The 12,299-nt window shown below is 35.9% G+C and overlaps 1 protein-coding gene across 1 annotated transcript; it reads right to left on the bottom strand.

Moving 5' to 3' along the window:
* Positions 1-1,878: 1,878 nt before the first annotated feature.
* On the bottom strand, positions 1,879-12,054 carry LOC140818051 (diacylglycerol kinase 4-like). The gene is made up of 12 exons (XM_073177866.1): positions 11,582-12,054; positions 7,350-7,472; positions 7,094-7,231; positions 6,923-7,008; positions 6,132-6,219; positions 4,868-4,943; positions 4,708-4,790; positions 3,959-4,029; positions 3,348-3,425; positions 3,108-3,195; positions 2,840-2,956; positions 1,879-2,299 (listed from the first exon to the last, which is right to left on the bottom strand). Exons 1-12 carry the CDS (start codon positions 11,912-11,914, stop codon positions 2,141-2,143), a joined length of 1,440 nt encoding a protein of 479 aa, XP_073033967.1. The 5' UTR covers positions 11,915-12,054; the 3' UTR covers positions 1,879-2,140.
* Positions 12,055-12,299: the final 245 nt, after the last annotated feature.

Here is a 12,299-nt window from a genome sequence, read left to right as displayed (position 1 = left end):
AAAAATTTCGATAAATTCGGTATTTTTCGGTACGATAACCTCGGTATATCGTAAATTCGATATTTTTCTCCACCCCTAAATGATATACTTTAATTTCATATTGGGTAAGATTTTTTATTATACAAATATATATAAGTAAACCTTGTATATATAATTAACATATGCATATTTGCGTAAAAAAAATTAATTGGATGGACAATTTTTCTATGTTTCATCACATCCAATAGGTGGGTGACATTTCATCGATGCTCACATAAATGTGTACAGTAGGTGTGCAACATATCGAAACTATATATAATTAATGGTTTTAGAAGAAAAAAACAAAAATACTAGTTAGGTTTTGGAATATTAATTACAAGGCTTTAAATAAATTAATTTACAGAACGTGCATAGTCTGGGAATAAAACTTTTACTATAGATACCAAACTGTGTTCGTCATAAAGTAGCTTATTTCGAATTGATAGTATACGTATGCATGTTCCAATTACCACATAATGTAGCATATAAAATTATGATTTTGGTTATGTATATTATTTGTTCCTTCACGATTTTAATCTTTCTATGGTATCATAATTCAGTCTTAAACATGTATTTTTTAAATTTTTTTACAATTTCAGCTATTTTTTTGTGAAATTAGTGATGTGATACTGCACAAATTGACGTCAAAAAGATCTAAAATTTCAAGAAAAAGATAAGATGGCATATTATGATTAAAATTTAATTATATAAATAACCAAAATCATAAAGAGACATATACGACAAAATTATAATTTCCCGTAATGTAATAAATATACGAAAATGTCTAATATATGTTGACGCATATGAAAATGTGGGAAATATATTTTCAGAATAGAAAATAGAAACCGAAATTAAACTAGAAGGAAATGGTTAATTTGCATGATCAATTCTATAAGTTAGGCACTACGATATTATTACCAATATATATAAGTTGATTGCATAAAATGTAGAATATCAATAATGACATTCGTACGTTTTTTTTTTTAAATTCAATATTGAAAATGCATTAGGTAAATATTTTATTATTAAATAAACTAATATTTTTTGTATAATATTAAATTTATTTACGCATATGTCTAGATATATAGTAGCATATAATATAGATTAATTAAATATAATAAAACTTCAAAATAAAAGAATGGTTGCAAGTAGACGACTCTAACCATATTTATTGCTATTATAGCCTTTCGACTAGAGATTATTCTCATTTATTTGCTAATGAGTGCATAGTTCCCTTAGACACATTACTAGCTAACTACTTGAAATGAGAAAACTTTTATAACTAAATTTATAACTTCTTTTTTTTTTTTTTCTATGTCGTAATTTATATAGCCTACTTCGTAATTCCATTATTACATTTTATTAAATGGTTAAATCTTTATTAGTAACACATTTTAGGAAAAGTTGCAATTTTGAAACGTGAATGTATATTTGTATTTTTGTGGTTTTCATATTTTGTGTTGACAAAATTTGATCTTAGCTAGTTATGTATCTTTAAATTATTTATAACTTCAATCATTTTTTGCTTTTTCAATTGTGATAATTCTTCAATGATAGTATTGATATAGTCCAGGGGCGGAGGCACTCAGTTGTCGCCCGGGTGTTCCAAAAAAAATTTAAAAAATTTACATGTATTTTTTTTTTATAATTTTGGATAAATTTGATATTAGTCCTAGTAGATCAATTTAAAATATTAAAAGATTTTATAGTTTAAAATTCTAGCCCGGATATAATCGGATTCCTGACTCCGCCCCTGGTCATATAGTGGCATGTGTTAGCGCTCCCCCAATGTTCAACTTTGCAAAAGTTGTATACGTATTCCTCATGGGTTCTAGCTTGACTGTTCTTGCAGTTCATGGCTTCATGTAATATACAGTAGAAAGATGGTCCCATTGACTTGCAAAAATACATACCTCGTTAAATGAAACGAAAATGAACATAACCTGGTATCTGTAGGCTTGATTGGACTACAGAAAATTTTCTAAGCAACAGATTAGATACAAGGCCAAATATTGGATATGTACAACAATATATTGATGCTTGAACATTGGCTTCACAAAGTTACTGTCAGAAGCCTTCACGAAGGGGGAAGAAACTTTACAGAGAAAGAATTGCAGTTCCGTTACTCTCCTTTGACCATAACAGACTGATGTTGTACCCTTTTCATCTCCACGAAAGTTGAGAACTCCTTGTCCATGGGTTGTTTCCAGGGTTCACCATCTATCTGCATGTATGCCTCTGTCCATTCTCCTCCCCTGAGTTCAAACCGAATAGCTGAGGCCTGGTAATCACAGTATGTAATGCGTAAACAGTCGATCAAAACCATAAGAGTGCTTATGATTAAACTATTTTAATGCATGAGAAAGACCTTTATACCAAGAGAAAGTGAAGATGAAAAAGGAATGGCTTCCCATGTGTACTAACTGTTTACAAGAGCTAGAATTTTCCAACATGCGCTGGCTTCTAATGAAACAAATTTGCATGACAATAAAGCATTTTTGGCAATTGACGATGTATTATTCAATGTTCAAAAAAAAAATTTAATTGAGGCTCGCGCACAACTTGTGGATGCAAGTTTCCAAATTCAAAATTATTCTTCAAGGATTGAAGTGAATTAGGGCTTCATGCCCTGCTTTGAAGTACATAGCAAACTTTAAAAACTAAGCAATTCCAACTTCATGGACACCGTTTTCAGATTCAACACCATCCAGTGAACTTGCGATGGAAAGCATGCAGCTTCTAAAATGCTAATTTTACCAGTAGATAATGAATCATGAGAAATGATGCTCTTGTAGAGAATTTTGAAATTTTAGTTCCATACCTGGGCTATGTGTTTTGCCGAGATCAATTCAGCCATAACCATTGAAGCATGCCAACCATGTTTCAAACCAAAAACTTCCAGCAAACCATCGTCAGCATGAGCCTCGACAAACCCTCTCTAGAGGGAGGAAAACAACAAATAAAGATGGGAAAATCAAAAGAAAACCATTGTCAATATGATCATATGTTCATGATTGCCTACTGAACAATCAAGTCGGAACACATGCTAAGTTGTAGAGAAAGTTGTTCAGAGTCAACAATATCTGTACCTTTTCTAAATATTCTGGCTTCAAATTGCCCCAAGGATTTCTTCCACTTCCATAGCTAGGAAGATTGAGGACAACTACAGACCTCACACTGGAAGGTCCATGTAAGTCAGATAAGTAAAGTCCAGAAAATAAATCAAGCGCGAATAAGTTTGCGATTGTTCAGATACAAAAGTTCAAATACAATTGTCAAGTCACTATAAATTTAAAATCCATCAAACTCATTAAAAAAATGAATTTAACCTCGATGGGACAGGGATTTGCTCCCATTGTGAATCATTGACCTTCTTAACATATATCCTTAAGATGTTCTTCAAACCTCTGCTCAACACCAATGAGAAAAGTATTGCCAGTCAGTTTCAGCATGTGCAAATGTCAATCTATGAGGAACAAGGAGTAATGCATGCTTTGCAGAACTGACTTGATGCTTGGTTTTTTCAACACTTCGCAATTGAAATTACTTATCAACAAAAAGAAACATGAGATGCCCAATCAGCATCTTCTCTTGTACTAGATCATTGGCCAGGCTCGATCTTTGCCTAACTACTTGACAGTTTTTGTTTAAAAAAGAAGTTCCATTTGTTCAAATGTCAATTTGCCCCCTTGTCCCACGATTTAATAGGCTCAATTTGATTTTCATCCATGCCGCTTCCCATTTTTATCAGCATAGAGTTGACTGCATAGTGCAATAGCTATGCTTGTTTTGTGATTCCAACTATTTCCGCTGGTTCATAAATATCAGATCTATGCAAGCAATCATCAACAGAAATGCTTAGAAAAAATTTTCTTTTAGGAAGTTTACATCGGGACAAATTGAACTCCCATTTTATGAACATATCAGACAGAAATCTAACCTTAAACCTGGATCACTACTGCATGGCGTGAAAAACCACCCCTGCTTGCAACTGTATCCAGAATAAATTAACTGCAGTCAAAAGATCAGCCACACTTTAATGCCAGATGAGAGTGAAAACTTTTACGTAGCCAACTCGTTTACACAAAATAAAGAAAAAAATTACATGTATATGACTGTTGTGAAATATCATGGTGACAACCGAGCTATGCAGCACCAGATTAGGTTCAAAACATATGGGAGTATGATTATTAAAAAAAAAGTAAATGTCATAAATGATAACACGATTAAAAGTGTTGTACTTAAATTGTAGCTTCTAGATCAAAATATTCAATTTTGCAAAGCAGCCTTTCCAATCAATAAAATAATGTCTCAATCCTGTTATCACACAAAGTGTCCGAACTCCCAAGCCTTGTTGAAACCTCAAGAGAATTATAGACAGCATATTAGAATGGATGGAGAAAACAATAAAAAATTTGCAATTTATGATGCTCAAAATCTCAGCAGTGCATTTCCCCAAATTTCAGCAATGTGTTCCTTCTAAACTTAATCTATACCACAAAATGAAACCTGTATGCTCGGCCATATTAAAGGTAACATTGCCATTCTATTAAAAGATTTACGAGATCATGGCTTTCATAATTCCAACACATGGAGAGAAGTAAATGGATTAAACCTCCCTTCGCTTAATGCTAAGGACAGGGAGGGAAATTATTAATTAATATTGGACTCTGGACGAATAATTTGCACCTTGTTTGAAATAGGACCCTGAGCAAGGTAAGGTCTTTCGTTGCGTAAATGGTGGAAACCATAAGCAACCTGGGCATCCATACCTGATGCCACAAAAACATAGTTATTCTCAGCATGTAACAGCCCAAGAGATGACATTAAACAAAAACAAAAAACATACCTAAGCTAAAATAATTATAAAAGACTCCCTGATAACAGGAAACGTTTCCAGGTAACTCCTCTTCAACATGTAATTCCTGCATAATCAACAACTTGAAATGGTAACATGAAGACATACAAAACAGCTAAGATTATAATCTTCAGTCAGAGATGATGAAAAACTAAATTAGCTACATTAGTGCCGACTAAATAGTGCCCCGGAAAAACAAAGATAATTTTACATGTAACCTGGAAAAATATGTGCCTTAATTAAGGTGGTAATTATATTGGTCATGCAATACATCACAAAATAGATGAGTATAACTGAAGCGCAGCATACCATAACCACTAACCAATTACCATGATGTAATTTTCATGCTATTATCAGATCAAAAAATGGAGTGACGCACCAGAACAGAGCGGTTGAGAGCAGATATCATACTTCGAATTCCGGAACTTTGTTTTTTCTAAATATCATTTCTTTTTACTTTGACAAGTGTCTAACCATAAGTTGATTATTTTTCTCCTAGTACAAGACAATCCACAGTCACCCCACTAATAGAAGTTCCCAGATACACCTTTCTGTAACAATGCATTCGACGTAAAACAGAATTTGAGAAGCAAAAGAAAAGATAGAAAAAAAAGTTAAGTGGAACTAAGATGTAAGTTCAGTGCTTTAAAGGGCACATTGTACTGCACAGTGTCACAAGTGATAATGAATTTAATTCAGGAAGACCAACCTCTATTTTTACAAAAGAGGGAGACACACAAACTTCATTCATAATAATGGCTTTCAATGAATAAAGATCTCACCAACACTTCATCTTGATTGGGTATTGTAATACGTCGGAAAATTTTAATAAGAACTAATAGAAAGTGTATTAAAAATTTAAAAGGAAATGGACAAAGCTAAGGAATTAAGGTCGTCTTACAAATTCATCTAACCAAGAATATGAATATCTAGCATATTATAATTCCAACTCTTTCCCAAAAAGCATTATGTGAAGTGTGAACCTGCAAGTTATCATAAATCCAAGTTGATATTTTCAATAACAAATTTTGTCTAGAGATTTCAAACAAAATATAGTGCTTTTATGTTGAATTTCATAAGATTAAAGTAAGTTGGCAATGAAAGTGATAGTTACCATGTGTATAGTGTATACAAACACTTGCGACATAATTAACTATCATGTCAACATCACCTAATAGTTCTTTTAAATCAAAGTAACTGTCAAATCAAAATAGAAACCCAATAAAAAATAATTAAACTAACTTAAGCCACAAACCTGATCAAGGGGGGTTTCTTTTGTGGGCTTTAGGGAATAAGGTATTTCCAAATCCTTCCCAGCTGGCATTGAAATTAAAATTTGCCAACTGCATATTAAAGCATTCATCACACTCCAATGGCAATGCAGCTTAAAAGGAATAAAAATTTAGAGAGTATCATAATTATCAAGACATGACATTTTCAACGAAGATAAAAAGTGCTCTTGGAAAAAAAATTAACGATTTGTGTTGGGAATTTAGTTAAAGAAACTGAAAGGGAAATGAATGACAACATTTATAAGCCATTTTCACTTCAAGATGGAATTAAAAAATAATAATATAACAAGTAGCTAGGTGACCAGGTTACCTACAAATTTTTTTTTTAAAAGGCACCGCTTATAAAGGATTTGTACCCAAAAAAAACCACCTAACTAACAACTGTATTTAATACTCGGTCTCGTAGACCGGGTTTCTTGGTTTCGGTTTATAGCCCATCAAACATGCACTGTGATCCTTCGAATTATACGCATACTCTAAAAGAAGTATGTCGTCATATTAAGTGCATTTAAGAACATAATGGGACCTTTAGTGATCATATATTACAGCCACCTGGACCCATTTTCCCTCATTGACTGATCTTTACTAGCACAATACAAAACAACTAGCAGGACACCAGATATATTGAGAAAAGACACACATATTATTTGCATAAACTCAATACACCTAAAATGTATATGAAATAACCTTGTGTATATGAAATAACCTTGATAAAATTCTGAAGATATTAAATTTAACAAAATAAAATATCCACCTGTCCAAATGACCAATAGGACCATTAGCTATCTTGTCAAGAGTTCTTTTGATGGCTGATTTCCAATTAAAAGGGAATGACCCGCCCTTCAAAGAACACTCAAATAATTGCTCAAAGAACATACTAAATGGAATGAGAAGGCAAAACTTAAAAAAGTAAACATAATCTTACCCAGTTAAAACTCCTCGACAAATCATTTCCTGTCCCAAGTGGTATAATTCCAGTTGGAGGAACTGGCAGCCGGCCTTGTTGGTTAAGCTCTCCAAGACAGCCAAGGACCCAACCAACAGTACCATCCCCTCCTGCCACCTATAAAACACCAGAAACATCTCCCAATGTAAGCAATCCACAAACACAAGCAATATTTCAGAGGGAAGTAGCAAGTAGTATCTATTAACACATTAGAAAGTCAGTAGATGATACAAACCACAATCCTAAGTTTTTCACGAATTGCTGCGGCACTGCCATCTCCAAGACTAGCAAACTTCTCCAGGCAATACAATCCATACTGAACAAATTCGTGAGGCTTCACAACTGAAAGATCAAAAATCTGGCAGCATAGAAAAGGAGAAAATGAGGAACAATTTGCACAGCGCATTTTTAATGTACAACTCTGAAGCACAATATTACAATTTGTGGCATAATATAAGCAATAAGCCAAATGTCAAAGAAATTTAGGCAACTTTCAATCTCATAAGGATCTCAAAGGATCAGGAGCATAACACCAGTGACTATCAAGCACCCAACATCCTGTCCCTTAAATATGAAAAGATATATAACCACCAATCAGATTTTGTCAAGGGAATTCATCCGCTTTATCAAATATCCAATTTGGAACTAGCAGAAAATGAGAACTTGAAAGCTGAGTTTGAGCATACTATATTACACTTAACAAAATGGAATGTATGGTACATAGTGGCTTCACATCAGTATTTTTAAATATGGTGTGTTGAGTATAATAGAGCTTTAGTATAACTGAGCATAGTAGAAAACGTGTTTGCTGTCTTAGCACTTCTTCCATTTATAGTGGTCTATAAATAGCGGTTGAATAGTAATCAAAATTAATTCTCCTTCTAAAATCAATAAAACGAATCTTCATTTTTCGGCTCCAAGCACAGCTTCAACATGGTATCAGAGCTACGGAATTTAATCTGGGGATTCTGGCAAGCTTTGCGTGACTAGTGATTACCATAGATCGCATTTTTTTTGGCTGTGATTTGAAGATCTAATTCGATTTCTCTACTTCCCCGAGCATGGCGAATGCAAACAATTTCAATGTTCCGATGACCATTCATGCTTCGGACACTCCAGGAGGTTTGAATATAATTACTGAGCAGTTAACTAGAGTTGAAAATTATTGGATTTGGAGTAGAGCGATGCTAATTGCATTGCGTGCAAAGAACAAAGTGGCGTTCCTGGATGGTACATGTAGGCGACCAGCTGTAGGCAATCTGATGTTACAGCAATGGGAACGATGCAATGCTCTGGTGTTATCGTGGATTATGAACTCTGTATCGAAGGAGATATTTGGAGGAATAGTGTATTCCACAGATGCTTCGGTTGTGTGGACAGATCTGAAGGAACAATTTGATAAGGTAAACGGTTCCAGAATTTTTTCTCTTCATCGCGATATAGGTCACTTAGTTCAAGGCAATAACACCATCTCAAGTTATTACTGTAAATTGAAGCAATTATGGGATGAGTATTCTTCATTAGTACACTACCTTCATGTGAGTGTGCTACGGCCAGAAAATATGTGGAACATGATCAACAACAGCGTCTACTCCAGTTCCTGATGGGGTTAAATGAGAGCTACGTGAACATTAGGAGTCAGATCCTCATGATGACTCCTCTGCCTACTGTTGGTCAGGCATTCTACATGCTCTCACAAGAAGAATCGCATCGATCACTTTCTTCGGTTGAAGTTCCAACTTCAATATTTTACTCTATTCAAAATAAGGATAAGAGTACAGAGCACGAGAGATAGATGAAGTGTGATCATTGTCACTGGACTGGACATACAATAGATTACTGCTTTCGACTTCATGGTTATCCACCGGGGCATAAAACGTATAAACCATCACAAGGAAAAGCTTACAATAAGAAATTTGGCAAGGAGTTTCAGAAGAACAAAAAGATCCAGCGAGAAGTTAATTTAGTGGATGATGGGTCGGTTGAAACAACCCAAACCAACACATTGAGTGGGTCTGCACAATATGCAGAGATTCTGAAACTCCTTGGAAATTCCAATCTTCAATCAACCACAACTCCGATAGTGAATATGGCAGGGAATAATTCACATTGTGCTTCGCATGCTTGGATTGTAGACACCGGGGCGAATGAGCACATGGTTGGAGACCCATCCTTGCTGCAAAGTTCGAAGTCTGTAGCAGATTCCACTAAATCTGTGAGGATGCCGAATGGTAGTAAAACATATATCAGCAAGATAGGGACGGTACCTATAACAAATGCTATTACACTTGAGAATGTGCTATATATTCCCAATTTTCGATTCAATCTCTTATCCATTTCCAAATTCACCAAGAGTCACCACTGCTTTGTCACTTTTTATCCACTTTTCTGTTTGTTTCAGGACCTCAAGACTGGGAAGATAATGGGAATTGGTAGAGAAGAGGGTGGCCTCTATCATTTTGCTCCAAAACATTACAACCAAATTTCTGTCTTTTTGAAACAAGATGTAACACTTTGACAGTAGACAAACCTTTTGTTTCTCATTCCTCTATAAGCTTTTATGAATGGCATAAACGTTTGGGTCATATGTCTTTTTCGAGAATTAAATTGCTCCCATTTGTGTCCAATATTGATACGCTTCCACATTGTTCTGTCTGCCCTGTGTCCAAACAGCCTAGGTTCAGTCTACCTTCTGAAAGTCACACTAAGACTTCTCGGGTGTTTGAGTTAGTACATATGGATATATGGGGTCCATTCAACACTTCCACGTACAATGGAGAAAAATACTTCTTGACCATTGTAGATGAGTTTTCTCGAGGTACATGGGTGTTCCTTATGCATTCCAAGCTAGATACACTTGGGATTTTTCTTGCCATGATTGATACTCAGTTTTCGACCAAAGTCAAAATAATAAGAACAGACAATGCAACAGATTTCTTCAATTCTGGTTGCAACAACTCTTTTTCAATCTCTTGGCATAATCCATCAAAGTTCTTGTCCATACACTCCCCAACAAAACGAACGGGTTGAAAGAAAACATAGGCACATACTTAATGTAGCAAGATCATTAAGATTTCAGTCCTCTGTCCCATTAAGATACTGGGGGGATTGTGTATTGACAGCGGTGTATTTGATCAATAGAACTCCTACACCTATTTTGGGAAATAAGACTCCTTTTGAGGTGCTTTTCCATAAAATCCCTGTTTTTGATCATCTTCGAACATTTGGTTGTTTGTGTTATACTTCCATTTTACCAGTTGGGCACAAATTCTCTCCCAGAGCTGCCCGTTGTGCATTCTTGGGATATTCCACCGTCCAAAAGGGGTACAAGGTCTTAGACTTACATTCAAAATGGATATTTGTTTCTAAAGATGTAACATTCCATGAGAACATATTTCCTTTCGTAACTGAACCTTGTCAAGTTTCTGATAACATCCCATGTACCACTCCTTTTATGAAAATGCTTCTCCTTGCATTAACATTGAAGCTGTTGGATCACCCCCTGAAACTCATTCTGAAACTTCAGTGGATCCACCACTGCGAAGGTCTTCTAGAGCCATTGTTCCTCCTGTTTGGTTAAAAGATTTCTCTTGTTCTCATCCATCTAAAATCAATTCGGCTACTTGTTCGTACCCTATTTCTAAGTACCTTACATATTCGAATTTTTCTTCAACATACCAAGACTATCTTGCTGCCATGTCTTCAGTAATAGAGCCAAGTTCTTACCATGAGGCTATCACAGATTCTAGGTGGCAGGATGCTATGGACTTGGAATTGGCAGCATTAGAGAGTAATCATACTTGGGATGTGGTTGAATTACCACCAGCTGTCAAGCCTTTTGGATGTCGATGGGTTTATAAGATTAAACATAAATCTGATGGGATTATGATTGCGATTTAAGCAGTAGCATTCTCTGTTGACGCCCATTTTCGTAGCATATTAGCAAATAATCTACTTATGAACTGGGAAATAGATTCGAACAACATTGGTCTAAAAGAGACTAAATAGATTCAAACAACGTTGGTCCAAAAGAGAGAAACATAAATTGCAATTATTAACCAAAGTAGATGGATTGTACGCTGCAAGTTAATTTTGGACGGATTCGCCAGACAAAACGGGATTTCTTTGACCCTATACTCATAATGATCCCACTACAGAGTAAACAATGGTATTTGCAAATGTTTTCACTTCATTGACAAAACGAAGAGCTCATCAGTTGCTCTGAACTTCCACAAATGATCGGTACCGCGCTTCCTATTCATCTTCAAATCCTAATTGGGAAATTATTGGGGAAAAAAATCAAAAAAGACCCTTCAGAAGTACGCAGGAAAAATTATACCCAATCCTGAAGGTTACAAATTTCTGTGACATTATTCGTATGTAACACGTACAATTGCGTGCTCACACACGTAGAGTACATGTATAAAATTCGTACTTCCAAAGTCAAACTCTACGCGTCCAGATTACCTGTTCTTCAGCCATGAGCTCCTTCAGTCGGGCCTTGAGTTCGGGCCCATGCCGCCCGCCGCTCTTTGCATTGATAAACACGACCAAAGGAAACTCCGGCGGCTCAGCTCCTCCCGCCTGAGCCTCGTCGTAAAGCCGAGAAACTGCATCCGATTCAACGTCCTTAACCTGGATCGCCTCCCTGACGGCGAGCCGTATGTACTCAGGGAACGTGATCTTCTTCCTAAGCTCCTCCTTGGTGATACGCACGCCGGCCAGCGTGCAGCCGCGTATGGAGTCAATGACGGATGACCGAGCGGAGCCGACCTGGGTCTGCGTGCCCGGGGAGTCCATTCCGGCGGTAGAAAATGCCGATTCCAACGATCGATCTTCTTCTGGGTCCAGGAAAATTGCAGAAAAGCATACGTGCTCAACGGTTTACCATGTCGCTGGATTTATCAAGAACAACACCAATACAAAATATTTATTCTAATAAAATAATTATCTGAATTACGCTGGACGTTCGTAAATGGATCTAAATAGCTGGTTGAGAGAAATCTTTATGGGTCATCGCATGCATCACAAAAAGACGTCAAAAATGCCGAGATTTGCCCGACGCTCGAGTAAGGAAATAATTTAAAGATGTTAATGGAGAGTTAAAAAATTTAAAAATAAAATCGTCAACACCTCTTCAGTGGCGCCACAGAGTATTTAGGTGTCATATCATGCGAGGAGAGCA

Source organism: Primulina eburnea, chromosome 17 (genome assembly GCF_022965805.1).
Source record: "Primulina eburnea isolate SZY01 chromosome 17, ASM2296580v1, whole genome shotgun sequence".
Classification (NCBI taxonomy): Eukaryota; Viridiplantae; Streptophyta; class Magnoliopsida; order Lamiales; family Gesneriaceae; genus Primulina; species Primulina eburnea.
The sequence above is the reverse complement of the archived record's forward strand: the minus strand, read 5'-3'. Positions and strand labels throughout refer to the sequence as shown.